At 46.8% G+C, this 27,483-nt stretch overlaps 1 protein-coding gene across 4 annotated transcripts in view; it reads left to right on the top strand.

The window, feature by feature from the left end:
• LOC126540344 (serine/threonine-protein phosphatase 2A regulatory subunit B'' subunit beta-like) overlaps positions 1-27,483 on the top strand; it is a 72,436-nt gene that overhangs the window by 5,528 nt on the left and 39,425 nt on the right. For 2 of the 4 annotated variants that reach the window (XM_055075983.2, XM_055075982.2), the window contains exon 2: positions 4,224-4,280. The exons of the other annotated variants lie outside the window; for them this stretch is intronic. In XM_055075983.2, coding sequence (XP_054931958.1) covers positions 4,224-4,280 — 57 coding nt within the window. The remainder of the gene's footprint in view (positions 1-4,223; positions 4,281-27,483) is intronic. 4 annotated transcript variants of the gene reach the window in all.

Here is a 27,483-nt window from a genome sequence, read left to right as displayed (position 1 = left end):
CTTGCGTGTGCTCGCACTTGCTCTGACCAAGACGAGCTCCATCGTCGAGACATTGCTTCCCGACTAAGACTTCCGTTGTTCGTCCACTGTTGACCACTTCAAGTATCCGTCTTCCATTGAACTCTTCTTCTTGTATGCATTGCGCTCGCGTGCATGAGGACTGTGTCACGTGCTCTAAAAGTAGAACGGAGTAGGAGTAGAACGGATTTGGAGTAAACACCCTTTTGTAAACATTCGCTTACTATCTAAATTACCTAGCCTGGTTCCAGCGCGCACAGGCAAACATGAACACTTACACTCGATGACCACGCACACTCGCTGTGAGAACGCTGACGTGAGGAATAGCGGCAGCAGCAGCGAGCGAAGTGACCTTCGTGCTGTCTATCGCTTCAACGAAAACTGAGCGTTGAGAACACAGCGCACGCAAAGATACGAGCCGACGGCCCCTAGACTGGGCCCCCAAAGCAGTTTGCTTTCTATATAAAGCCCGCGCGACCCACAGTGGCCGAGGTACAGCCCCCCCCCCCCCACTCCCTCCCCTCCCCCGGTTCCATGCACGCGACGGAATACGGTGCGCTTCCTCCTCTTGCGCACGCGAGATTGGGCCGCCATTGTGGGCTCACCGTCGCACGCTTTCACGCGCGCACACAGCGTACGGCGCATGAGGACGACGTTATAAAGCCGGCACGTCCGTATCTCAAATAAAACCTGTAGCGATTGCCAGAGGAGGCAAACCCAGCGCGCCTCCGCCTACCTTTCACCTCCGCGACGCTTCGCCTCGTTTCTCCTTTCCCGCTTCGCACAACGTCACCTAAACTTTCCTCCACGTTACGTTGCTTTGCCGTGCGCTGAGCACGCTCCTTCGTATTTTCTCCGGTGCGCGATTCTCTTCACTTCCATGCGCCTTCCTCGTTCGCTTGCGTCGCGGCTTCAGACAGACACAGCCGATTTGAAGACCTGGCCAGTTACGCTTGCGCGTAAAAATAGGAAGCGAGGAACCAGTAGGAATAGAAGAAACGGAATGTTACTAGACGCAGACAAGTTGCATGCCGACGGCTTTGGAAGCATTAGGCCAATCGCGAAAGCGCTAGTTACAGTTTCCACGTCGGCGACCGATCAAGAGTCGCGAATATCGTCCGGGATTCGGCCGCCGACCGACCGGCTATCCCTTTGCGTTCTTTCACAACGCCTCGGGTGTTTTTGTTTCGTTATACGGAACCACGGGGACAGCCAACGTGACTGTGTGTGGCTGTCTAGTTAAAGAATAAATAAAGTGGATACTGAAGGGGGAGAAAAAAAAGAACGAGCAATGACGCATCGTTTTTTTTTTCTCGGCACACAGCTGCATGCAGTATGCGCGACACGAGAACACCTCTTTGCGCCCGCGTGGTCTGTCTTTTCCCGTTTCTTTCGTGCTCGTTGCGTATACCGTTCGCTCTTGATGGGCCTTTGTGGAGACGCGCACTTTCGCTGCTCCTTGCGGGACGCAGCTGACACGCAAGAATTTCGCGGTAGCTGCCGGATGCAAGCAGCCGGCGCGCGGGCTGGCGGGTGCGCCCTCTGTCACGGAATTTGTTTTTCCCCCCCGCTACTTTCTTTGACAGCTACTTCTGGCAGTTTTACTTTTGTTGCTGTTTATTCCGTCTTCGCGGAGAAATACGAGGTATTCGGCTGGAGGCGGCACAAGCCAGGGATTGAGGGGGTGTATTTGCCGCGCAATCGGTCTAGAACGGGAATAGCGCGCATATTATGATGATTGCACGCTGACACACGCGCGGTGTACGATTATGCCAGGCGCCCTCCGGTTCTACGTATACGAGGCCCCGCCCCTAATATGCTCGCGTAAATGTTTGACGTTCTCATTGTCTTTTATCGTACATATATTTTTTCATCTCTGCATCCTACCTCACCGCATCTTATCCCAGGGCTTTTGTGTGGAATGAACGACCTGTACAAAAACGTGATTTTTAGTTCTTGTGGTTTCTTTTTTATATTTCATAAGTGGTGAGTGTAATGCTGCAGCTGCCGATGGCTGACGTCAGCGGTGTGTGTTGATTCAAACGCCGTGTGTCGTTCAGTGGGCGCTCCCGCTCACGATAGGACAGCGCCGTTCGCACGCACCTACCCCCAACGTGACCTCGGCGAGGAACCTTGATTCGCCGTCGACACGCGGTTCGACGCGGAAGCGTTTTGTGAGAAATTTTGAAACTTAACGCAAGCTGAACGACACCCAGCCAAAAAAAATAAATAAATAAACAAAGCTCTGGCTAGGAAGTCAACTCCGATTTATTTAAGCGTATGTGGTACGCAGAAATGCTCACCTGAGGCTACCGCGCTGGACTGATTTGAATTAAGTTTGTCGTACTTGAGCGATAAATTTGTATATCTAGCAACTATAGAAGCGGAATATTGGGGCCCTATAACGTAAAACTATTCCAATATGTTTCTATTCCAATCTCCTGACGTCAAATTTGCGTAACCACCAACGCAAGCACCGGGCGGTCACCCGCAGGGTTGTCTGAACAGACCAATCAAACGCTCTCCTTGTTCATAGGAGGTCACTTTTGTTTGCTTGAAAAACGAATGACATTGCCTACACTGAGCGGCTTGTCGTATCTAATTGGCTGACAAGAGGCGAGGAGAACGCTCAAGTGGAGAGGGATTCGATGGGGCCGAGCTACTGCACTGAAAGTCGATAACCGGATGAAGAGGGTGGTGCCGGCGTCTACGATTGGTCGGCTTTCCCTTACTTAGCTTGCGGTGGCTGGTCGAAAATCGCGGCGGCATGCAACGGAAGCTCAAGAATGACGCTAAAACGGACCCTCAGCAAAGAGGAGTTGGCAGAATGAGGGGGTAAACTTGCCGAAAGTGCTCGAAAACGTTACATGGCCACGCAAGAAGCTTTATTATACGCAACTACACCCATGCTCTCCGGCAGGCGCGAGTAGCCAGCGTCTGAGCGATCGGCGGCAGCCATCTTCTATTCCTTTCGGAACGGGGCAGCCTGTGGCTATTCCGAAGAAAATTCAGTTTTGTTCGGCATAGTAATGCATCTTTATCGCGTACACGTCACCTTGACGCGGTGAGTTCTTGCGGTTTTGTGACGTCGCCTGACAGGCAGGTGAAGTGGGTGCAGCCCGAAAACTTTTTACCAATAGCCGAGGGCTATGGCGAAAAGGGGTCGAATCAGAAATAACTGTTTTTCTTTTTTCTATCAGATCATGCATAATCAGTGTGTACACATCATATCAGATGGGGAGGTATCGCGGTTTTCGTGACGTCGCGTGACAGACAGGTGAAGTGGGGGTGCTCGAAAAAAGTTTTTGACCAATCATCGAGGGCTGATAGCAGAATTGGAATAGAAAAGTTTGGAATAGCTTTACTTTATAGCGCCCCTGATTTTGGGTCTCAAACCATTTACGGAAGTTGCCGAAAATTGGTAAGCTTCGAGAAACAAATTGAATCGCAAGCTTGGCAAATTCGTAACTCTGCGCGAAAGAGAGACGTCGCGGTTCTGCGCTTACAGCCTGCGTAAAATGTATACAACGCTCGCGAGGGTCTCGCAAAAGCCCTACTCACGTAATAGTGCTATATGTGAGAGCGGCGTATACTCGCCTGTTTTCTTCGCTTGTCCTCCTAAGGCGCAGTGCACAGATTTGTGATAACTTTATCTATTAGTGAGTTTCAGGGCTGAGAACTTCGTAACTGTAAATAACGTGCATACGACATTCATTTTTTTTTTCATTTTCTTTGAACGTGTATTCTGCTTGACTCTGTAACTTGTCTACCTACTGTATGCCGTTTGCAGGGGGCCCGAATTTCTGTCAAGTGGAAAAATTGCCACTTTTTGGTCGGGCCCACTCTAGCATAACTGCGCGGAATAAAGGAACAAGAAAGCAATAAAAAAGAGAAAAAAAAAAAACTAGCAAAATACAAAGGATCCGCTATGGTGGTTCATTGGGCGAAGTCCTGGGTTCGATCCCGAGGGGGGCTGTATGCGAAAAAGCTCGCGTACCGTGCTTTTGGGGGTACGTTAGCGAACCGCAGCTGGTCGAAATTGACCCGGAGTCCCACTGGTGACCCCCACTGTTGCGTGTCTCGTAACCTACACTGTGCAGTTTTTGAAGGTTTAACCACCACAAATTTCGTTTTAACGACGACAGACAAAGAAAACAACCGGACGAACGCTGACTTACGAAAAAAATTTCTTTTTCTTTTTCCAGATTCACGTTATATATAGTCACAAAAGAAGCAAGAAAACAGAGTTACAACAGTCACAGGTAATTGTATAAATCAGAACAAAAAAAAAACTTTTTTTCTTTTTAATATTTTGAGATGGGGCCTGCTTTAAAGAACAGGGGAAACGAATAAACTGCTAGCACTGAATGTAAACTTGTATCGCGCAGGAAGTCCAGTAAGTAAATCTGGTAACAAAAGCATAGCAACCAACTATCGCCCCATCTCACTTACCAGCATGTCCTGCAAACTGCTAGAACACATCGTATTCACAAACCTCGTCGACTTTCTTGAAGATAACACTTTTTTTTTCACCTACACAACATGGCTTTAGGAAATCATACTCATCCAAGACTCAATTCGTGTCCTTCACTCAAAGTTACATCGAATTCTTGATCGTTCATCATGCGCCGACTGCATATTTTTAGACTTCTCAAAAGCATTCGATAAAGTCTGTCACAAACTTCTAGTCCACAAACTAACCCATTTGAATATTGACGCTAATCTTTTAAAATGGATCGAATGTTTTCTTGTTCATCGCTCACAATACTTACTGCTAACGGCTGCAATTCACCGGTGTGCTCCGTTGCTTCCGGAGTGCCCCAAGTATCGGTTCTCGGTCCTTTGTTGTTCTTAATATGCATTAACGACCTTCCTTCACAATTAACTTCTAACGTTCATCTCTTCGCGGATGATTGGGTTATCTTTAGAGAAATAACTATGGATTGTGATACTAACCGTCTTCAATCGGACCTTGATGCAATATCTAACTGGTGCAGTTTATGGCTAATGGAATTAAATGTTAACAAGTGTAAAGCTATGCATGTATCTAGGGCACCTAACGTCTCTCAGATATACTATTTAAATTACCTTCCTTTAGAACAGGTAACTTCGTACAAGTACTTAGAAATTTATATCACACACGACCTTAACTGGGCAACCCACATTACTAATATAGTGAACAATGCTGACCGCGCTCTTGGTTACTTTAGGCGAAACTTTTTTAAGGCTCCACACCCTTTGAAATTATTGCTTTATAAAACACTAATACGCCCGAAATTAGAATAGGCTACATCAGTCTGGGACTCTAATAACCTAAACTCAATTAACGCATTAGAATTAGTTCAGAATAACGCTGCTCGTTTTTTTCTTTCGAATTATAACAGAACTGCCAGCGTAACAGCCAATAAAACTAGCCTTTCTCACCCATCTCTAGCAGCTCGACGTAGAGTTTTCCGTTTATCGTTATTTCACAAAATTTTTCACCACACAACACTGCGTGATGTATTCATCCATAATCTACACTACGTATCTAGCTCGTCGCATCGATCATTCTTACAAGGTTCACGTCCCTTCTTGCAGCACAAATACATTTTCCCAGTCACTCGTACCTCGAACATCACTAGAGTGGAACCACCTTCCCGCAAACATTGTATCCATCAGCGATAGTCTTTTGTTTCGTGTTGCCTTAACCAACATTACTTGCTAGAATATCTATATCTTGTCCTTTTCTTTGTAATAGCTTTTGTAATTTGCTCATTGTATTCCTACTGAATTATTTGTCAAATTGTATTTTTATGTTGTATATTTTTCTCTTGTAATACTTACTGTTTGAATTTACTTGTAAGCCAATCCCTTCTGTAAAGCTTTAATTGACAGGCCTTGAGGGTATAATAAATGAAATAAATGAAGTGCTCTGTAATGAGCGTCATCTTGAATCCGCGTGCTGAAGTCAGCATGCCGGTCACTGCGAACCGCCTCAGCAATTACACCTTTGTCTATGCGATATGGTTTACACGTGTAACATTAAAAAAAATATATATATCTCCTTTGTCCATAAGCAAACTGAGGGTATACGCTCTTACGCATAATGACGTATAATGTGTCATATAGCGTGACATTTCAGGGACTTCTGTTATCTCTCTCTTGTGAGCGTGCCTACGCTGCAGCCAACAAAAAAGGAAGGACCCCGCCGCAATAAGTTCACCAACACAGAGTGCTGCTGCTGCTGCTGACGTGTCTCACCGAAGAAGCTACAATTGTTCAATTGTTTACTTAGGTGTTCTTGTCATCGAACGTCATCATCGTATAACATCGTCGTCATGTTTCACGTTCACTGCGCGAGGACAAAGGCCTTCGAGTCTCTGAGTCTTTATTTGTTCTAGACACGTTCCATACACCACGTGGCTGAGGAGGTGGGGGCAACAAAGCTCACTGTATCGTGGCTTGACGAAAGCTCTCATCTCTCAAAAAAGTACATAAGGAAGTGGTATACAGACAGATTACGTGCAGACTCCACGTATGTCACAAAGCGTGCCTTCAGCTAACACGACAATCAGAACTGACTGAAATGTAAGAATGACCATGAAATCACACATTGACTTTTGGTACTGCGGAAAGGCGCTACAAAAGCATTTTCTTACGGTTATCTTAAAACTAAGAGTTTAAAAATAATATGCAGAACAAACGCGCATTTTGGAATCCATGCGAAGCGAAGCTTTTGTTAAGCGGTTAATGAAATGCTATAAATTTTCCCATTCTCATTCCTGCCTCCTTGGCGTAAACTGGCGCGCGCTATCGCATGTCCTCTCGCGCACTGTTAAGAATGGCGAGCTGCAATGCAAGATTGCCACCCGGTTACGACCGGGGAACAAGACACGCATCCCCCACTCTCCGTCGCTTCAGCTAGGATGCGTTCGATGAAGCGGGCTTTGTGTTGACACCGCCGCCATCCTCCAGCCTCAGCGCCGTTGTGACGGAACGAGTTCGGCGGGCGAACTATTGTGCCCGAGCTCCCCAGCGCGGACCTGATTTGCTACGCGTGAGCGAGCTGCCGCGGGAAAGCCGTTTTTTTGTTGCTTCCCACGCGCCGAAGAGGACGCAGGACAACGAGCTACTCAGAATGGCTCCGAGGTACTCGGAACGGCTCCCGTCTGACGTCGGCTCCGGACATCGGAATGTGCGTGCCTTTGTGTGCGTAAACTGTTCTGCGGAGCGGCGGCGAATTTACAATGAGTAAACGAACGTTCGCATCACCTTGTATCGCCGGCGGACCGAGTGTTTAAAAACGGCTGTTGTGCGGATGCTCGACACACTTCTCTCGTGCAGTCATGTCGGACTAGCTGACACTCTTTTTCTCAAGCAGTCATGTTAGACTGATTTAAATACTGTAAATAAACCCATATTCCTCGTTCTCGATGAGAAGCAGTTCTTCCCTTCACCAACGTCCTCAGCGTGGATAAGTTGGACGACGGCATGGGCCAGCTACCTTCGAATTCATGCCGGACTCCAATCTTGACGAAGGATCACGAGCGATGGGATTGAGCCCCCAATCCTGACAGCACCCATGCTACGCAACGTGACAACTCGTTTTCTTTTTTTGTATTCATTTCAAATCTACCGCGGGCCTCTATGTGTTACAGTACGGAAACGTCATCATCGTCATCATCATCGTTGTCGTCATTGTCGTCGTCGTCGACATTCGACGACGATCGCAAAAAAGCTACAGTTGGCGTTGACACGAGAGAAGTGCACGTGCGATTGTGGCCTAATTTGTTGTTGTTGTTGTTGTTGTTGTTGTTGTTGTTGTTGTTGTTGTTGTTGTTGTTGTTGTTGTTGTTGTTGTTGTTGTTGTTGTTGTTGTTGTTGTTGTTGTTGTTAGAGTATCGGGATGCTGTGCTGAGAGCCGAGTTTCGATCCCAGCATCGGGCACGGAAATCAATTGTTTTTTTTTTTAAGTCTGAGTTATTCGGCCAGACAGCAGCAGCAGCACGCAGCCGGCCCAGCAGCCACGGTCAGAAAAGTCCGGGACGCTTCGCAAAATAGGCTGTTTTCTTGTTTTACTTTTGATTATGCATATACATACAGAGGGAGGTCCCAGAGCTTTGCTCTAGCAGAAAAATTGTTTGAAGTATGAATATTTAAAGTTGAATGAAGGGTATATTTCAATGCGTGCATCCCATAATTAGTGCGCGGCCGGGGGGGGGGGGGGGGAGGGGGCATATGCGAATTCACGGTGTCGAGTTGCGTAGTGGACTGGATTACTGTGTAAGCTGTTTCGAATTAATAGAAAATGTATTTCCACGCCGATTGTGCGACTTGTACAGACAGACAATACGCATAGGGTAAATGCGAGTTAATTTCATTGCTCGTAGACTTCAGTATAAAGGTAAGGAGGAAGTTTCGAAGAAGGTACATTGGCAATAGCTCTTAATGCGCGTTCTCGCAATGTTAAACATTTTTTAATATTTGTGCACGTGGTTGTTTCCCAGACCAAGTGGCAGTATTTCATGTGCGATTCGAAGACAGCACGATAAATCAGCCGCCTATAGCCTTCTGGGGCAGTTTGTGTTGAAATATTGAAATGATCTAAGTCCGAGGTAGTTTCAACGATTTCCGATCATACATACCCCTACCATTGCGTCAGCTGATTCTACCCTATGTCTAATTTTTTTTTTCCTATCTCGCACCACCCCACCGAATCCTGTGCCATGCTTGACTGCGTGTCTCTTCCCTTGCATGGCATCCATGGCACGCCTTATGTTACTTTAAAAATACCTCCACTGGTTATTGGCTCTCCGCATTGTGTGATATGTAATTTAAGCTAACAATAGTACTGCACCGGTGTAACGGAGTCGCCTGCGGCGCCTATCGTTTGCGGGCGGTTTTGACCAAAGTGTGGCACTGCGTGACATCTTGTGACATCGTTCTAGGGGATAAAAAAAGAAGAGGAAAAAAAAATTACCAACACAGTCGTAATATAATTCCTTCTGTTCGATAATTATCTTGGGGAATCCGTGTCCGAGCACTCAAAGGGCAGAGCAGGCGCCCACAATCATGGGAACTGCGTCAATCTTCCAAGTGCAATGCCACCAACTATAACACATTCCCACTAGCTGAACCCCCCCCCCCCCCCCTCTTCACCTCAATGTATATATTCCTTCTTCAAGATGATTCCATCGTAAAAGCCATTGTTTAAGGAGGCAGCGCGTGTCGGGAGGTCTGCTCTTGCAAAATGAAAAGAAAGATATCCTGCGATGTTTCGAAATATCCGGTTTTGCACTTCTTGTCCAAGCGCAACAGCTGTCAGCGCAGCAAGTTCAGCGCAGTGGTCAGCTTTAGTTTCTTCGCAAGCTGTTTACATTTCAGCCGAAAGTGAAGCTCTGTTGTGACAGAAGAAAGGAGTTATCGCTCATGCCGGGCGCCGAGGAGGGTATATGTACATTGCTTATACGCCCTACGATTGGCTCTTCCCGCCGGTCCGCAGCAGGTGACGGGTAACAATGTGTGTCCTTATCAAACTTTTGGCGCCGGAATATACACGCGCCTACCAAAGCAGCGTTCACTTGCGACCACAATAGCGTATCGTGTAACAAAAGCGAAAAACAACCGCATCGGAGAGAGGGAAGTCACTGTCTCCATCAGCAGGAGCACTCGGAAGTTACGGTATAGGGAGGGGGTGGAGGGGAGGTGGATCGGCAGTCGAAAGAATTCGGCCTCTATCTGCGTACGCGTTGTTTGTGTTCACCGCATTGAACATCGAACAGCTGCGCGCCCGGTGAACACTTGGAAACGACAAGCGTTGGCCTTTGCAAGGCGGGTCGCTGCGCAGCGAACGCTGACGGAGCGAAACGTCCTCCAAGACGCTCCATTATGAAAACATTCGGGCTTTTTCGTGGGCCGTCCTTGGAAAGTTTACAGACCGCACTGCTTCCATGCAGTTCACTGGTAGTCTACATAACGCGGTATCTGACTACATAACTGGTACCCTGTCAAAAATAATGACCTTCATATATAAATCCCCATAAACACGATTTCCAATTATGCCACGTGATCGCATGAAATCATGTATATCAAGACTTTAATATTTATTTTTCATTTAAAGAATACTGCAGGCCATCAGGAGGCCCTATAGCAGTAGCGGATACAAATACGTTCAACGAATACAAGTATACATGCAATACAGACGGATCAATAGAAAAACATGAAGTACTGTAAAACAACAACAAATAAGGCAGAAAGTTTATAACAAAAACAAAAATTAAATGAAGGTGCTTTTGGCCACCTATAAACTCTACAATACCAACACATTTAAAAAAAAAATGTTTCTTTATGATACGTTGTAATGCTAGAAAGCAACACGTAAGTTATAACATACGCGGTAAGGCAGTGCTGCGAATATAATTTGGACTAACTGAGGTTCATTGACGTGCACTTTAATGCCGTTTCCCTCCAGCTAATAAGCAACAACAAATGAACTCGATCTAAGTATGTACCTGACTGTTTCATCCTCCCCGTCAAGATGCGGCCGCGGCGATCTGCAAACTATGAATAATTTATAGGAATTGTTCATCTGAGTTCCGCAGCCATTTCCGTGCAGCGATGAAGGCGGTATCAAAAGCCAGTAGCGTAACCTGCGTCACAGTCGCGAATTCTCGCTTTGATTATAAAATACCACTAACTTGCGTATGGACTTGCTCCAGGCCTCAGCACAGATAGCTGCCTACCGTTGGCTACCGCGAACCTTCTGCATGGGTCCTGGTAGGGCGCGTGGGGTTTTATTCGCCTTTTATCGTGGACAGATTACTGCGGCGACGAGTTTGAGTGGCTATAGGCTAGAAATAGCAAAAAAGTGTTTCTTCTTTATTCGGTCGCTCTGGCGATATATCACTGATCTTCTTTTTTTCTTTACGAACACGAAGCATGTCTAAACCTCACTCGAATCGACGGCTAGTTTACTGCGCGCATTTTATTTTTCGTTACGCAGTCCACGTGTACCAGTCACCCATCTTCACCGGCGTCGACGTCGTGAAAACTGCGCAGACGACACGAGAACGGCACAGATTACGGCCGCACGAGGCAGACGCGGATTGCGGCTGTTTATTCCAAGAAACTGAAATGCGTAGAACACCGCACATGCAGCAGGTGTGTCGAGACAGGTGATAATCGAAAGTGAGAACGCACAACGCTGCGTGAAAAGGCGTCGGTGAAAAAGACGCAATGCACTTCCTTTGTCTCGAAGTAAACCGCCCTCCTGCGCTTGACAGCGCGCTTGTGTCGTCCGCATTCGCTCGCTCTGTTGTGTGCGCAGTTTTTTTTTTTTAATGCTACACCAAAGAGGAAACACTGAGACTGACAAAGTATTCTTTCAAAACTCTATCTTCGTAACTTTCGCAGTAACAGGTAGTTAATCGCGAGAGAAAATGAAAGCCACATTTTAATTTCTCGAATTTGTTCGCCGAAACTCCAGTGGCTCGGTCAATGTTCTTGAAACGCGCTGAGTTCTGTCTTTGGCTCTTTTGGTCACGCAACGTAGTCCGTCTTTACCGACCAAAAAAGAAAAGAAAAAAGGAATGACCTAGCAGACGCGTCGCTAAAATACATGACGTTCACCCCCGTCTTTCGGTCTCGCGTTTTCTTCTCACGGCAAGGGAGACTCTCTTTGGCATCGTGGAAGGGTGATTTACTAATACAGCTCAAATAAGATATTCTATTCAGTGTCCCTGTCCACCAAGGGCGAAGAATTAAAACTTCGCTTGCTCAATAACAAAAGTTTACTCTCTCTCTCTCTCTTTGATGGAACACTAAAGAGAAACATTGAATCAACTAAGAGTGATAAAGTATCTGTTTAAAACGCTACACTAGCTGACAGCGTCGGCATTCACGATAACCTCCGCCCATCTACGTACCCGCCGCGGTGACTGCGGTGTTCTGCTGTTGAGCACAAGGTCCCGGGTTCGATGTCCCTCCTCGACGGCCGCATTTTCGACGACGTCGAATGTCGAAAAAATAAAAAAACCTTCGTGTGCTTAAATTTAGGTGCACGTTTAAGAACCCCGCAGGTGGTCAGAATTATAATCCGGAGCACACTACCGCGTCGTCCCCAGCGTCGCTTTGGGACGATGATCATTAATCAATCTATACGCCCTTAACTGAGCGCTATGCGTACGTTTGAAATGCTGCACCCGCTTTATGCCGCTAAACAGACTTTAGAAGAAAAAATTACCCAACTATCATATTTATTAAACAGGCTGTCCATTGAAATATATTTCCGCAGGCCTGCCCGTCACAGCAACGAGAGTTCCCGTGCTCCAACTCCGGTTCGATAAGTGATTCGAAACTACCCTCGCTTTGCTATCTGATCACTGTGGATGCTGAGTGCTAGGCGAGGCTTCGCACGACACTGAGCGTCATTTACCTGCGAAATGTAAATGTGGAGTTTAACGTGCCAAAACTGCAGTGCGGGTTGTGGAAGTTCAGGTCTCCGGATTAATTTTTGACCACCCGAGGTTCCTTAACGTGTACCTAAACGTGGGTGCATGAGCGTTCTTGCATCCCCGCCTGCCCCTCCCCTCCCACTCGACACCTCCCCCCCCCCCCTCGTGGGACGTTCTGCCACCATTGTAGAACATAAAGCGCGCCGCCGTAGACGTAGCCCCGTCCATAAGGTTCTTGCCCCGGAGTATTCATCAAAAAAAGAAGAAAGAAAGAAAAAAAGAAGGAAATTTCTGACGAGACCGTGCGCAGAGCATCCCTGCATTGAAAATCTCAACGTTAGAAGAGAAGCGTGGTGGAGAGCAGAGAGCGTCGATTTCTCGTTCCCTGGCCTTTCTACTACGTACAATGAAAGAATTTGATTTGCGGGTCAAATAACACGACTCCGGCATGACGAATTAACAGCGGTCGTTGTCCTCGGAAGGTGCGCCACGTGATTAGCCGTTCTTGCTTTGCAGCGTCTGCGAAAACTGCTAAAAAAATCCTACATTTCAGGTGCAAATCGCTGGGGTATTTGAGCAAATATCGCCATTATATACACGTGGCTGAGTGACAGATGTACGTTTTCGGGTTTTTTCGCACACGAAGGCGGCGTCCTTTCAGTTGCCTGTCGCAATCTACAGCATATTTTCCATAATTAGGCAAACCACTTGCAGATATTGCGCACGTTGGCGACACACACGCACACGCACACGCACACGCACACGCACACACACACACACACACACACACGCACGCACGCACGCACGCACACACACACGCACGCACGCACGCAGGCGCACACACGCACACACGCACGCACAACTGTCGTGGTCCGAATATACTTCTTTGTAAGCGGGCTTAGGTGTCGATTATTCTCCCTGATTGTTGGCGCAGCGTGTTTGAAACCTGCATGCGTCACACACTCGTCGAATTATGTGCAAGAACTTGCGCGCCATTGGGAATTGTAGAAGGCGTGCCGCATTGCGCGGTGTACGTGTCGCTGTCGTTTGCGCGTGCTGTACAGAACAGTTTTTTTTTCTTTAGCGTTTAAACGTGTACCATTAGGAATGTGTTTGAGGTACGCCTCGGGTGCTCCATAGCCACACATTCATGTATATAAATAATAGATGGCAGCAGGCCTGTAAGGCCTCTTAGTGGTTTTGCCCTGAGAGTGAAGCTCGAAAGAGCGCAGGTCTTCGTATAACGTTTAAATACGAGCGAGTACTGCTGCCCCTGCAAAGCCAGATTAAAATACTCAAAAGTGGGCGCGAAAAGCTGCGTCAAAGTTAATGAATTTGAACAACAACATGGCAGTTCAATGCTGCTCAGAAGCGGTCACGCAGAAGTCTCGTATAGCGGTCCCACCATTGTCTACGCGGCATCTGAGATCTACTCTGAGCTAGGCCCGTCGGTGACCACCGACCCCCTGGCCAGACGTTTCCCGTCGCAAACGACGTCTGCCGCAGCGCAGAAGTAAATTAAGGGCATCCTCTGGGAGCCCTTTCGTATCCGTAAAATGTCGCATCTTTCTAAACTTTGTTCGGGCACGCTGACAGACTAGTTAGGACAGTCTCCTTTTTGACAGGTGTTCAGCGATAGATCGACGAAGTACAAGAAGAAAAGGGGAAAAGGTCAGTCAAGTTACCCTGTTCGTTCTTACACACTCATTATCAATCTATTTGCAGCTTGATAACAAGCGCGTGTTAGAACGAACAAAGTAACTGCTGCCGATAAAATTGGATATGTAAAAAAGTATATATAGATACGTTTTAGAAAAGTATCAATTCTCAGTTGAGATAAACGGAAAAAAAGTAGTTTTGTTACTAGAAAGGAAATGTGCCATAGCGACACGCTAAAACATACAGAGTGAAAGAGAGAGAAATAGAGAGAGGGTGATAGGGTGTTTCTAAATGTCACCCACCGATATATCATTTTTTTCTGCTTCTTCTTAAGTTTCCTCGATCCACAAATAATTCTGCTAATGCGCTTCATTCCTGTGTGTTCTGCTTAATTCTTTAAGATTTGCCATCTTGCTCTTTATTTTCTTCTTTCCTCCCCTTCTCCCTATCTTGCATTTCTATGTTTCTGTGTCCTCCTTTCTGAAGAGTAGGCAGGCGTTGGGCCCCTTCCTGCGGCAGTTGCCAGCCTGCTCCTCGCTTTCCCTTTCCTGTCTAGTGTATATGCGTGGGTAAACTGTGCGGGAAGAGCTTGTGATCCATGGCAAAAATAAAATGTCTTGACACAAAAATTAACATTCATCATTTTAAACACAGCATGTAGCCCATAACAAAAAAGACAAAAAAAAAAAAACATCAGTGCCCTTCCACTCTGCGAAGAAGGGTGACCAGCGAAGCTGTGTATGTGGGCCCCTTAATGGCGAACTGCACCTCCGCCGCGGGTCGGCCCGGCATTGCACTATCTTCGGGATCGGCCCACGTATGGGGAATTTTTCGCTTACGACACGAAAATTTCCTTGGATGGTAGAGGTATATAGCTCCGCTATAAAATGCAGCCATGTCGATGATGACCAGTTTTTCTTCTGATTAAATAAAACTGTGATTGATTGATTGATTGATTGATTGATTGATTGATTGATTGATTGATTGATTGATTGATTGATTGATTGATTGATTGATTGATTGATTGATTGATTGATTGATTGATTGATTGGAGGAAAAGTCCCGCAATAAAAATAACTGCAGAAAAAAAAATCTACAATGCCGGGCCTTAAAGAGACACTAAACACAAAGATATGTTGAGCTGTATTAGTAAATTACGTTATTATGATACAAAAAAGACAAAAATCATTATAAAAACGCAATGAGCAAACCAAAAAAGACGGGTCGCGACGCCGCATTCAAGTTCCCGCACTATCTCACCGTGACCCCATGGATTTTGACGGCGTCTGCTTTAGGGCTTAGGCCTAGTTAACTTTTTTATCGATCAAGATGAACCGCATTGTATACCATAGAAGTTAAAGCCTGAACTCGGCAAGTTCTGGGAGCTCTTACTGCTGCACAACGAACCAAGTACGGACTAATGCACTGAAATCAGTGATGTGTACTTTAACAAACCGGCGCTGTGGTTTCGGCTGGAAGTCTGAGAAACGAAAGTTGAGCCTTCACTTTGTACATCTTTATACAGTTGAGGAACCTAGGGTTCAGAAAGAATACGTTATTGGCATAAACTTGTCAAGTGTTTCTCTTTAGTGTCTATTTAAGCATTCCACAGAAGCGCGAAAGCTGTGACGGTATATTGAATGTATACATATGTCGTCGAAGAAATGAGAAACCTCTTTTGTGTTTACGTGTACCTGGATGCGGAGTAGATCTCACTGAGAGCGATTCACTGAGAGCGATCTCACCGAGTGCCTTTGCTGCGTCCGACCGTCCGTCTGTATATCCGCGCGTCACGGCGACAACGGCAGCTGTCGTCGTTATAGTCATCACTGTCGTCGTCTTCAGGAAGCAACAGGCGATAATGTGTAGTAGACGAGTACGACAATGTGTGCGTCACAAGAAAGAAAAAAAGTATTGGTGTCAGCTGTGGGTGTCAGCTGTGGGTGCCAGCTGTGGGTGCCAGCTGCTGTCGAAGTAGAATGACCTCAGAGCCGCGCTGTAATCATTGAAGTCTGCTGACGTCTCCTTATTTTCACTCGCCCTGAATGGCCTGTGTACGGCCTGCAAGTCTAAATGATAATGTTTATTCACAACTCCTCTTAAACGCCACGAATGTTGTAAAAAAAAAAATTGAGAAAGACAACGTATAACCTGACTCCGTTTGCTATAACCTATTACAATGAGTTACGGCTGACGTTTCCTAATTACGGGCCTTGTCGTGCGAGCGAATACACGTGTCCCGGCGTTTTTTGCGTCTGTATTCGTCATACCGCGCCGCATCCGCTCAGTCTCGAGCGTATAGTTTGAAACATTCTCGAGCGAAGGCTCTTGTCGCCAGAGGTATATACATATTCTAGATTGCACACACATCACTGCCGCACTATTGGGAAACGGAGTACTAACGGCGCCGTGCACAGCTCCCGCTTCTTAGGCGTCAAAAAGCAAATCATCCGCTCCATCTCAGCGTTCGCATGGGCGCTCTATGTATAGCGCCAAATAGTTGTAACAGTTGGACAGGATTGTTGCAATACTCGGAAAAACGAGAAGGAGCAAGGCCACGACACGCGGCATGTGTTTGGCGCCGCAAGATGTGTGCGCAGCTGCACAAGTGGACTGGACGCCTGCGAAGCAGAAAAAAAAGCCAATAAAAAGCAGCAAGTAGGCGTTGAAATGTTTGAAAAGCGTCTTGCTATGGCCGCTGCTCCTTTTTTTTTTTTTGCTCTCCGGAAGCGCGTTTTCGCGAGCGTCTCCATGGCGCGCGCATACCGAGCTGAGGCCTGTTGTACGTGTCGTCGCGCGCGTCGTAAAAAAAAATAAATAAAGATAAATAAAAGGTCGGCTCGAAAGCGCACAAGCTGTTTCGATTCACCGAGGAAGTGCAAAGCGCCCGGCAACGCCATACTACTACCGGCACCTTCGTCGCGTCGCACACAAACGAATTCCCTTTGCTGGTCGTCGATTTGTCGAAATAAGAATCGCAGTGGTTGTGTTGTACGGAAGGAAAAGACTGGCCGCAACAGCTTGGTTAGGTCGATATGGCGCCAAAGACAACTAGCTCATCTCGCGGTGGTGTTGCCCCTTATGTGTATATATATGCAGAGTGTTGTGCGGGCTCCTTCACTCCTGTGACCATACTGGACTGTGCTTTTGGGGCTAGGTGACCCGTAGGCGAGACAACCTTTGTGCGCTTGTGTTCGTGCGCTCATCGCGTTCTTTTTTAAATTTTTCTTCTGTCTTTGTCTTTTTTAATTTTCTTGCGCGACGATTCTGTGGTTCTACCTTACCATGCTAATAAATAAATAAAACAAAACAGGACCGCGCGATCATCATAATAATAATCACGATCGCCAACCACCTTAAACGCCAAATTAAATTGTAAATGTCGGAAACATACGAGTATCTTAAAGAAAAGAGAGAAATGAAAAAAAAAAAAACAACTACTCTGGTTCTGTAACATCGTGGTCAGAAATATACATACAAGTTCACGGACGCTGACGCACCGTTGACGTTGAAGAGCACTTCGTTCAAAGTGAGCCACCGCTCAATTGCGGTTCGACTGCAGTGAACGGCATAAGCCTTCAAGAATCGAAGCTTCGAGTTTTGCAACATCAGCACTGCGACCGGCTGCAGTGGATGATGATCGAGGCTGTCTCGAAAGATGGAACATCGCCGCTGTTCATTGTTAATCCGGCTTTAAACTTATGAAATTGGAGCCAGCTGATTCCTTTTTCTTTCTCGTCGGTATTTTTTCTGCATGGCTTTATACTGCACTCCTGAAAATAAAGCATTTGGTTGCTAATGGTTGCCCGTGACTCTTTTACTTTGTCGCGCGACGATTTATATGGACTTCTCTTTGGTGGCTACTACTAGGCGTCGGTAACGGGCCGTTTGCGTTACTTATCGCGTTAAATTTAGCCATGAATATTAAAAGTGAGAAACAAACTTGCAATATGCAGTACTGGAAGTACCATAGCAGCGATGCAATGCTTGCATACGCTTAAAAACAACTACACGCATATAACCGTAAACAAAATTATTTATATAAAAGAACTATGCAATTACGATCACTTTGTCTTCGGGTAGGGTGAAATAGCAGAAAGCTCAAGATAAATACGACAACGGCGGTTATCAAACTGGAGACCACCACTTGTCGAGGCAGTGTTCTTTAATTAGCCACCAAGTGGTGCCGCTTAGTTCAGAACCGCTTGGTGCTGTACTAAGCAACAACAACCCTATTAGGCTCAGCTCGTCTTCTTTGGTTTATCTCAGCTCGAAATTTCTGCTTCGCCGAAGTTTACTTGAGTTGCGGGCTTCGCTGGCTGCCGGCATTTCATACGTTTGATCAACTAAACTCCTCGCGTCTCCCGCTACCCTGAATCTGGCCTTTTCACGGAGAGCGAACTTTTCGCCAAAGTGGTGAAGTTCACCCTCCCACGTCACTTCTCCACCAGACAATGTGACGTCATTGGTCACTACTTCAAGGATAAGGGAAGTGCAATGCGCGGCGCCAGCGCATGGTATTTGCGCCTAAAGTCAACGCAGTGATGCCGTTAACATTTTAACGTCTTTACAGGACACGAACTATACGGACGAATCTGCTCCTATAAGAATCAGCTGTGCCGCCATTGCGCTGCCATACCACCTTTGCAGGGAAGCTAGCTTGTGGGCAAGTCCTAGCTCGCGCCCTGCCCGAGTCCGCAAAAACGAAGTTCTAAGGGAGCGGGGCAAAATTGTTTCATCCATTCGGTCCGGTGTAAACAGAGAGTGCGACAATATTAAAGGGACGCTAAAGATTAGCTGAAGCTGTATCATCCCATTGCGCTTATCAAGATGTTGCCTCTTACAGCCAGATGAGGCTCGATAAGCCGCGCTGTTCATTCGGGTGCACGGGGTGACCGAGGTAAAATATGGGGGCATTATATATATATATATATATATATATATATATATATATATTACGTATGGAATATGAATACCCAGTACGCATCGCAGCGCACAAACTTCAACCTTACGGGAATTCCATAGTCGCTTAGCCTCTCCTCGTGTATTCATTTATATTTATTTATTTTTTTCGCCGCGGTCTTGTGGCTGGCTCGCCTTCGGACCCACGGTGCTACGAGACCGATTGTTTACCAAAGAACTTCTGGGCTTCGTGAGAAAGCCGCGTAGCGTCTATTATTATAACCTTCGTCCTCTTCCTTCGTTTCTTTTATTTTTCCTTTTTCAACTCTAACCAGCACGTAGCGTTCGAATGCGCGCGTGGTATGCGTCGCTGGGCGTTCCTCAGCCGGCGAGTGCACTTTCTTTTTTTTTTTAAAGCCGGCCAAGACCACGTCCTTGCTGCTTGCTCTCGAGCGCAGTCAGTTGGAAGCGTTTACGCACACGCCCACGCCGAAGCCTTTCGGAACCGGACGCCGTTTGTTTCGAGCCCGGCGCAAATGTGTGCCGAACACTACGGGCCGGGCCTCCACGATTTTAAGCGCTTTTGAGAGCGCTGTGCATGCTTTACCGCGCACGCTCTAACTTCATTTATTTCGGAGCACGTGACTGTGGTTTATATTTTTGCTTCGCCCACCTTAGCGTGTGCAGTGGCGGGTGGGCGACTTCTGCTTCTTGTCTTTGGGCGCAGGCTCGTTTATGGGCCAGTGATGGCCTAATCGCTTAAAGGGACACTACTAAAAAATACTAAGTCGACGTAGACTGTTTAAGTACCATCCTAGAAACCTCGCAACGCTTGTTTCGTGCCTAGAAAAGACCTAATTTACGAGAAAACTGCATCTGAAGGGTCCGGATGCCTTTTTCTAAATTCAAATCTCCCGCAACCCAAACGGGGGGAGTGGTGACGTTGCATACGCCATCACCACCCTTTGCTGCCTGCCGTCGACGAGTAAAACGGCGCCCGACAGACGGCGGTACCGAGTCAAGACAGAGCGGTGCAGCTGCTTTTTGGTCAAGTGGCGTGGACCGTTCGGGCATGTCGCGACATCACATGGAAGTTGAATTCTCTGCTACTTCCAGTTTGTGCGAGTTTCGGGAGCCAGCAAAACCAGCCCAGCACTATGCGATCAGGAAAGTACTGAAACTCGAAAGCGTGGGCGGCGCAGAATCGATCGCGAACGAAACCGTTCGACCGCCCGCGTCGTTGTCAACGGCAATTTCAATGAGTTCTTTTTTTTTTTTTATTGAAATGAAATGGAACTGAACAAGTAGATTTTAGTTCAGCTTACACTACAACACAAGGATGTTTTTTGGAGCTAGTAGTTGAGCACTAGTGACATAATTTAACTGAGGAGTGCTTTCGTCATCGGACAAGTACTTGAATGTCCCGGGGGAGTCTCTTATCATGTCCTGCATTTACCTCAATTTCTCGATTATTAGGGCTCTGTTCACGATAATATTGATGCCTTAGAGATTCTCGAGCTCTAATCTATCACTTTAGCTTGACTTAGTATTTGCCTTTATTGTCCCTTTAACGTTTGAAACCTCGGCTGCATGGTCTTGGCGGACGATCTGATTAGGAGGCATGCCGTGGTTGGTATGGGGGGAGGGGGGGCTGCGGATTGATTTTGGCCACCTGGGGTTCTTTATTGCGCACCCAATGCATCGTGCACGAGCCTTTTTTTTTTTTTTGCATTCCATTCCTCATCGGAATGCGGCCGCGAGTCGAACCCGCCACCTCGAGCTCAGCAGCGTAACGCCATTGCCACCGCTCTATAACGAGCCGGGTAAGGCGTCAATGTGGCAAAGTTGACGCGGCAATCTCTGGGCGCTTAGAGTTAGGGAACGAAAACAAACAAACAAACAAACAAACAAACAAATAAATAAATAAACATAGAGCGACATTGTTTATCGGGAACAATGAATTCTTAAGAGGCCCGACGCAGCAAGTGCTGGCCTGTCACTCGAGAGGACGCGCAGAAACTGGGTATGAAGGCTTGCATATGAACGCGGCGCCATATATGGTATAAGCTGGCTGTGCGCGCCAACCAGTCATACCGCGGGAAAGTAACGCACCCGCATTACATCAATGGCTACCAGCCATGGTAGCGGTAAAGACACCGACGATTTTGAATGCCGCAAATGGGAACACCTTTAGCAGAAGTGCCCTGGTCTCATATCAGTCGTGTCTGGGAACAAGATCGCTGTAAATGCTCCCTAGTGTAAACTACGCAGTTCTTACTAACCAAAACCTTCGTGTGTCGACGTACGGACTTCAATGAATACGTATAAAGACGTGGATGTCTGGTACACGAAGTGTTTAGTTCCCGTTGTTCCTTTTCTTTTAATGATTCGGCACATGTTTTCACCGTATCAACCCGTTAGCTACTACACTGCACACGCTCTAACCTCCTAAAGCTGCGTTTTCACATTTTATATGTAAGCGCGGTGTTCTTTGCCACAAATGCCGCGAGGGCTTGGCTGTATTGGTTATAGCTGTTAGGCGGAAAGGTAGTTCATACTATTATAGTTTGTGGGTCTATTGTACGCTTAGCTTCAGCGCACTCCGTCGCGTACGAAACACGTGGAGCCACATGGTACGTATTTATCAGCTCCCGTAATTTTTGCGCCGACTGATTAAAAACTGGGATTTCGCATTACATTAGTCCTCTCATTGGCGCTATTTCAGGTGAATCACCTGTATTTAGTGCAAAGAGCGGCCGTTGTCTATAATAAATGTGAAAATGGCGCCTTTCTAATTAAGGTTATCGCGGTGAAAGCACATACGATTGGCCGTGGCCAACTCTAACCAACCGCTCTTGCGCGCGATCTGCTTTCACCGTGCGCAAGAGATACTCGTATGAGCCCTCGGGAAACGCACAATCATTGGAATGGAAGAAACATAGTATAGGAGAAGTGTGGTCTGTGTGTCTTGGCGGAAGGGGTGTGGCAGTTGTTACGTATTGGAATATCCGTGGCTACAATTGTTGCGCACGCTCCATTTCGCACGCGGTTTTTTCTCTGCACGAGGGTGGCGGCGTCTCGTTTTCACATTTGCCCTTTCGCCGGCTCACCCATGCCCATCGTCCCAAGCCGGTGTTATTCTGGGTTCTCCCTGGAGGCACGCAGAATAGTCGAGGACCTTCAAGGCCAGCCAGCACGGGACCGCGGTGCATGTGTGTTTACGCGCGCGCGTATGTTTGCGTTCTGCCCTTCCGGTCGCCCCGCCGAAAAAGAAAAAAAAAAAGAGAACTTTCGGTTTTCTTTGTGGTGCATCGAGTGTCTCTGCCGTGCATCTATGTGTGCCTTATTTGCAGCTCATTCTCTCCCACCGCGCTGACTCGTATTGTAGCAGGAACAACCTGTTGCAGGGCGTGACATTGTTTTTTTTTTTTTAGAACGAAGCCAAGCCGACTCATATTTGCCATTTGATCAGCCAGCTGGCAGCAACTTGTTTAACAATAATAATAATAATAATAATAATAATAATAATAATAATATTATTATTATTATTAATAATAATTATTATTATTATTATTATTATTATTCCAAATCTTTGTTTGTAAACTGCGAAATACGAAAACGTGCTCAGAGCAAGCTATACGTTCCACGGTTACTGTACAATACGCAGTCGACGTGCCTCATTAGCGCTGTGTCACCCGACTTGCGCTTCCTGTCGCATCTCTTGTCGAAATCATTGGTCGACGAGGCGCAAACAGAGTATGTCAACTGGTCGAATGACGGTGATTGATACTTGCTAGGCTGTTCTTTTGATTAGGTCACTCGACTAAGTGCTCTGCGTTATGCGCTCGACGCCGTTCAAAGTTCGGGCCTCAGGAGAAAGAAAAAAAAAAAAACATTAGCCATTATGATATGACGACGGCGCTGATATCCACGTGGACAGCAAGCTGCTCCTTAATGACGGCAAGAGCGGCATTCTGTTGAAAAAATGACGTGCCAGAGAGCAAACGCAATTCGCAGATCGCAAGGTAAAAAGATTAGAAACATTTTTTTCCTGTTATTTGCAATCGCGCGCTACGATGACTTCTTCCCGTCGCGCTTCCCGTGTTGCGTTTTGTCGTCTTGGCAACAAAAAAAAAAAGAAAAAGCAAAAAAAAACGAGGAATGATGTGTGTTTCGGCGATTTAACTTAAATGTTTTAATGTAGAGACATCCAAACCGATTTGTTATGCGACACGGCAAGTCATTGCTTCAAAACGAACGAAAGCTAACAGGAAAGAAAGTTTGCTCTCTCCTTGAGTTCTCATAGCGCAAAGAGAACAACAAGGATGTGATATTCATGGCATTGCTCAATTTGAACGATGTGCTTCTCTGAGGCTGCAGTCTTCTGACATCTGTCGCAGACCCGATGTGCGCTCAGCGATCCTCGATGCGCGAGCACCGACGTATGAAAATATGCACACAAGGATTGTTTATTTTGCGGCAACCTTGTTCACTTTCTGCCCGTTTTTGTGTTTTTGTGAGACCGTATTACTTAACACACTTCATTGGTTTACAAATTATTTGAGAAGTTCGGCTTATGTACATCTTCAGTATATATATATATATATATATATATATATATATATATATATATATATATATATATATATATATATATATATATATGTGTGTGTGTGTGTGTGTGTGTGTGTGTGTGTGTGTGTGTGTGTGTGTGTGTGTGTGTGTGTGTGTGTGTGTGTGTGTGTGTGTGTGTGTGTGTGTGTGAAAGGAAACCCGCTACATGAAGGCATGCTGGCTGTGCTGCATGGAAAGCATCCGGGCGCTTGTCTTTCGGCGCTTTTTTTATTCCGTACGCATTTGGCGTATAATAACCAATCAAGGAGAACAGGTCTAGTAATCATCGTCCTGTAACGTCTTGAAAGAGCAGTTAAACGTTATTATTCTTGCAGGTTCGTGTGATTATCAAGTGCTATCTTGGTGTGTGTACTTGTACGCGCAGCGTCGTCCATAATAGCGGTATCCATGGATCGAAATTAACGCGGATTAAGGCGAGAACACATGTAACGATGCGGAGCCATATCCAAACAAACAATCGCTCGTAGTTTCGGTGTCTTATACTTTCTTTTAATGCCTTCGGACAGGTGCGCAAGAGAACCTGTTTTCCATCGCGTGCAGTGAAGTACGCATCTACTCTGCCAACATTAAAATGAGATTTTAGCTCTTGGCGCACTGCTTCGTTTTTCACTGAAATTTCTAAAACAGATTGTATTCTTGGTCCGCGTCATTCGACAAGGCTTTTGCCGTCGGTTTGCTTGGTTTCCGGCCGGACTTTTAGTTGGCAGGCGAGCAGAACCAAATCACGCGTCTCTGTTAACCTAGCAGCTGCATGGCTTCTCGGACGGTGACGCACGCATGCAATGCTGTTTCTTGCATTTACTGGACCACACGAAACAGCAAATGCCATATTTCTCGCGAAATATTAGGAGAAAGTAAAGTTGAGGTAAGCGCAACATTTTCTGTTGAAATTGTTAGGCTGTCAAAACATTGCAAAGCAGCACGCAAAACTGTGCATTGACAGGAGCGTATGCAACCCGTACCTGGCAAACACGCGGAATATCTATTTATTTATTTATTTATTTATTTATTTATTTATTTATTTATTTATTTATTTCACGTACTTTCAAGGCCCGAAGGCGTTACAGAAAGGTGTGGATATGTCTGCCGACTGTGGAGTTTCCTGCTTGAATTACTTACTAGGGCTGCCACGGGAATGCTAGGGTTGTACCTGCGTGGATATGTCTAGTCCTTTTGCCTGTAGTTTCGGACGCATGTTGTCCCGTTGTGTATTACGCTTTACTTTTTTATACATTTAAAAACAATCATTATCATTTCTTTGTTTCAATAAACGCGCGAAGGCAGTGAGTTTCTACGCACACGCTGGATCGTTGCAAATTTTTCACACTTATAACGCAACATTTTGTTGAAAATTGTCTATTTTGCAAAGTTGCAAAGTCGTTTGAAGCCAGAAGAACCAAGTTCAGGCGAATCCGCGTTGCGTCCGTCATTCCCATGGTGCAGCTGGTGGTGGTGGTGGTGGTGGTGATGGTGAAGCAGGCGGGGTTAGCCTGGCATACATAGCCGGCAATTGTTCCGCCTGATCCTCCTTCGAGTTGAGATCAGGGGTGTGTCACCAGGTGTCGATGAGCCCCGTGTCTCGCAGGAAGGCTATCAGCAGGCGTTGCGCTCTCTTCCTGAATGCCGCGGGCCCTCCAGGGAAAACAACGTCTTCGAAGGTCCTGTGAGTGAGACCGCTTTTTTGCAGGTTGTCGACCAACGCTTTTCTTTCTGTGTCAAACTGTGGGCATAGCCAAATGAAATGTTCGATGTCACCAATGTCATCACAGAAAACACAGAGTGGGGAAGCGCGAAGCCCAGTCTTGAATAACCAAGCTGGGGTGTATGCGGAGTCGGTCCTGATGCGGTATAAAAGCGTCGCTTGTTCGCGTGTAAATCCATGAGTCACACAGGATTCGTGTGGATTCTTGTGCATCTGTATAAAGTGAAGGCGGATTGCATCCTTAGGGTTTTGAAAAGCTCTTGGAGCTTTCACTTTTGGGACACATGTCAGTGCTAGGCGTGCAAGGGCGTCAGCTTCCTCGTTTCCATCAATTCCTACGTGTGATGGAATCCACTGAAACCTTATGTTAAATCCTTTGCTCGTGAGGTCGTCAATCAGTGCCAGAGACTGCCTTGTAAATTTCTCTAGAGGTAGGCCCCGATGCAATCTTTGTAATGCTGACTTGCAATCCGTCAGCACCACAACATCTCGTGCAGAAAAGGCACGTAGTTTCCGCAAAGCCGCGGTGATTGCGGCGCTTTCTACTGCTGTAGAGGAAACTACGCGATCCAGTCGGCCAGACCATGACACATCAAGGGATGGTATGCAGAATGCCGCTGCACAGCTATCTGTTTGTGCACACACCGAACCGTCTGTGTACACTTGTAGATGGCTTTGAAACAAAGTGCTCAAGTGGTCCAGCACAATAAACTTGGCTTCGGCAGTTGAAATGGTGCGTTTCGTCGGTAGGTGGGGTACATTGAGGCTGCAGGTAACGTCCGGAAAAGACCATGGCGGGTCAAGGCGACTTCGTTTAGGCCATTCCAATCCTAAAAATCGGAAGGTGTTCAGCGCCGCATGGAAATGTGAGCGAGTTCTTGATCTTAGCCGCCGGAGAAGCGCCGTGCCTGCGCGTGACTCGCCCAGCCTTAATAGCTGCGTCAGCAAGGCCTGAGATGCCAAGAGGCGGAGTGGAAGAGACTCTGCCTCATTAGTGACTTTCTTGTTTGAAGCCGCCGTTGGAACTCCCATCGCCAAGCGAAGTCCCTTTCTGTGCACTGCCTCCAAGCGCTCGAATTGACTCGATGACGGTGATATCAGAGGGAGCTGATAGAGAATGCGGCTTGTTATCAGTGCAGCGTTCAGTTTAAGCATGGATATAGGATTGTTTCCCCAACGTACACCTGCCAATCGACGAAGTGCGTTGATTCTTTGCACTGATGCAGCCACAACACTTTCGACCGCACCACGCCATAGTAGCTTGTTGTCGATGGTGACGCCCAGGAATCGAACATGAGTTGCACGAAGAATTGAATGCCCTCTGATATTCAGCGTCAGACGTGTTGACTTGCGTCTCACTCCCGGGAAAAGCATGAAGGCTGATTTTTCTGCTGATAAGGATAGGCCAAGCGTCGATAAGTGGCGATCGATAGTGGAGATTGCGGCCTGGGCTATCCGGGCCAAACGTTTGTGTTGGTACCCCGAGATCCAAATGCAGATGTCATCTGCGTAGATGGACATTTTAACTGCCGTCCGACCTACTTTCAGGGCATCTGGAAGGCTGGCCATGGCAACGTTAAAAAGCAAGGGCGATAGGACACTTCCTTGTGGGACGCCGAGGGAAATGCGTCGCTTGACACTCATTATACTTCCCAGCTTAACTTTACACATCGATCACTGAGAAATTCATGGACGAATCGAAGAGCATTTCCCGAGACGCCCATGGCTCGGAGTCCGTTGATGATGCCTGTATGAAGCACACAGTCGTATGCCTTGGCAACGTCCATAAAGATGGCGAGTGTGGAAAGGCCGTCTACGCGATGGTGCTCGATATGGCTTAGTAGATCCAAGACACTGTCCTGGGCACTCAACCGTGGACGAAATCCGGTCATACATGATGGCAGTCTATTTCCTTGCTCAAAATACCATGTTAACCTCGTACATATTAGTCCTTCCATCAACTTTGATACGCATGATGTTAGCGATACTGGCCGATATGAGGTGAGGTTTGCAGGATCCTTTCCGGACTTGAGCACTGGCACCACCCATGCTGTCTTCCACGCTTCTGGGATCTCTCCTGTGCTCCAGACGTGATTAAATATGTCCAGAAGTGCTCGTTTTCGTTCATATGGC

The sequence above is a fragment of the Dermacentor andersoni genome, chromosome 2, assembly GCF_023375885.2.
Source record: "Dermacentor andersoni chromosome 2, qqDerAnde1_hic_scaffold, whole genome shotgun sequence".
Classification (NCBI taxonomy): Eukaryota; Metazoa; Arthropoda; class Arachnida; order Ixodida; family Ixodidae; genus Dermacentor; species Dermacentor andersoni.
This window is presented reverse-complemented; position numbering and strand designations above follow the sequence as displayed.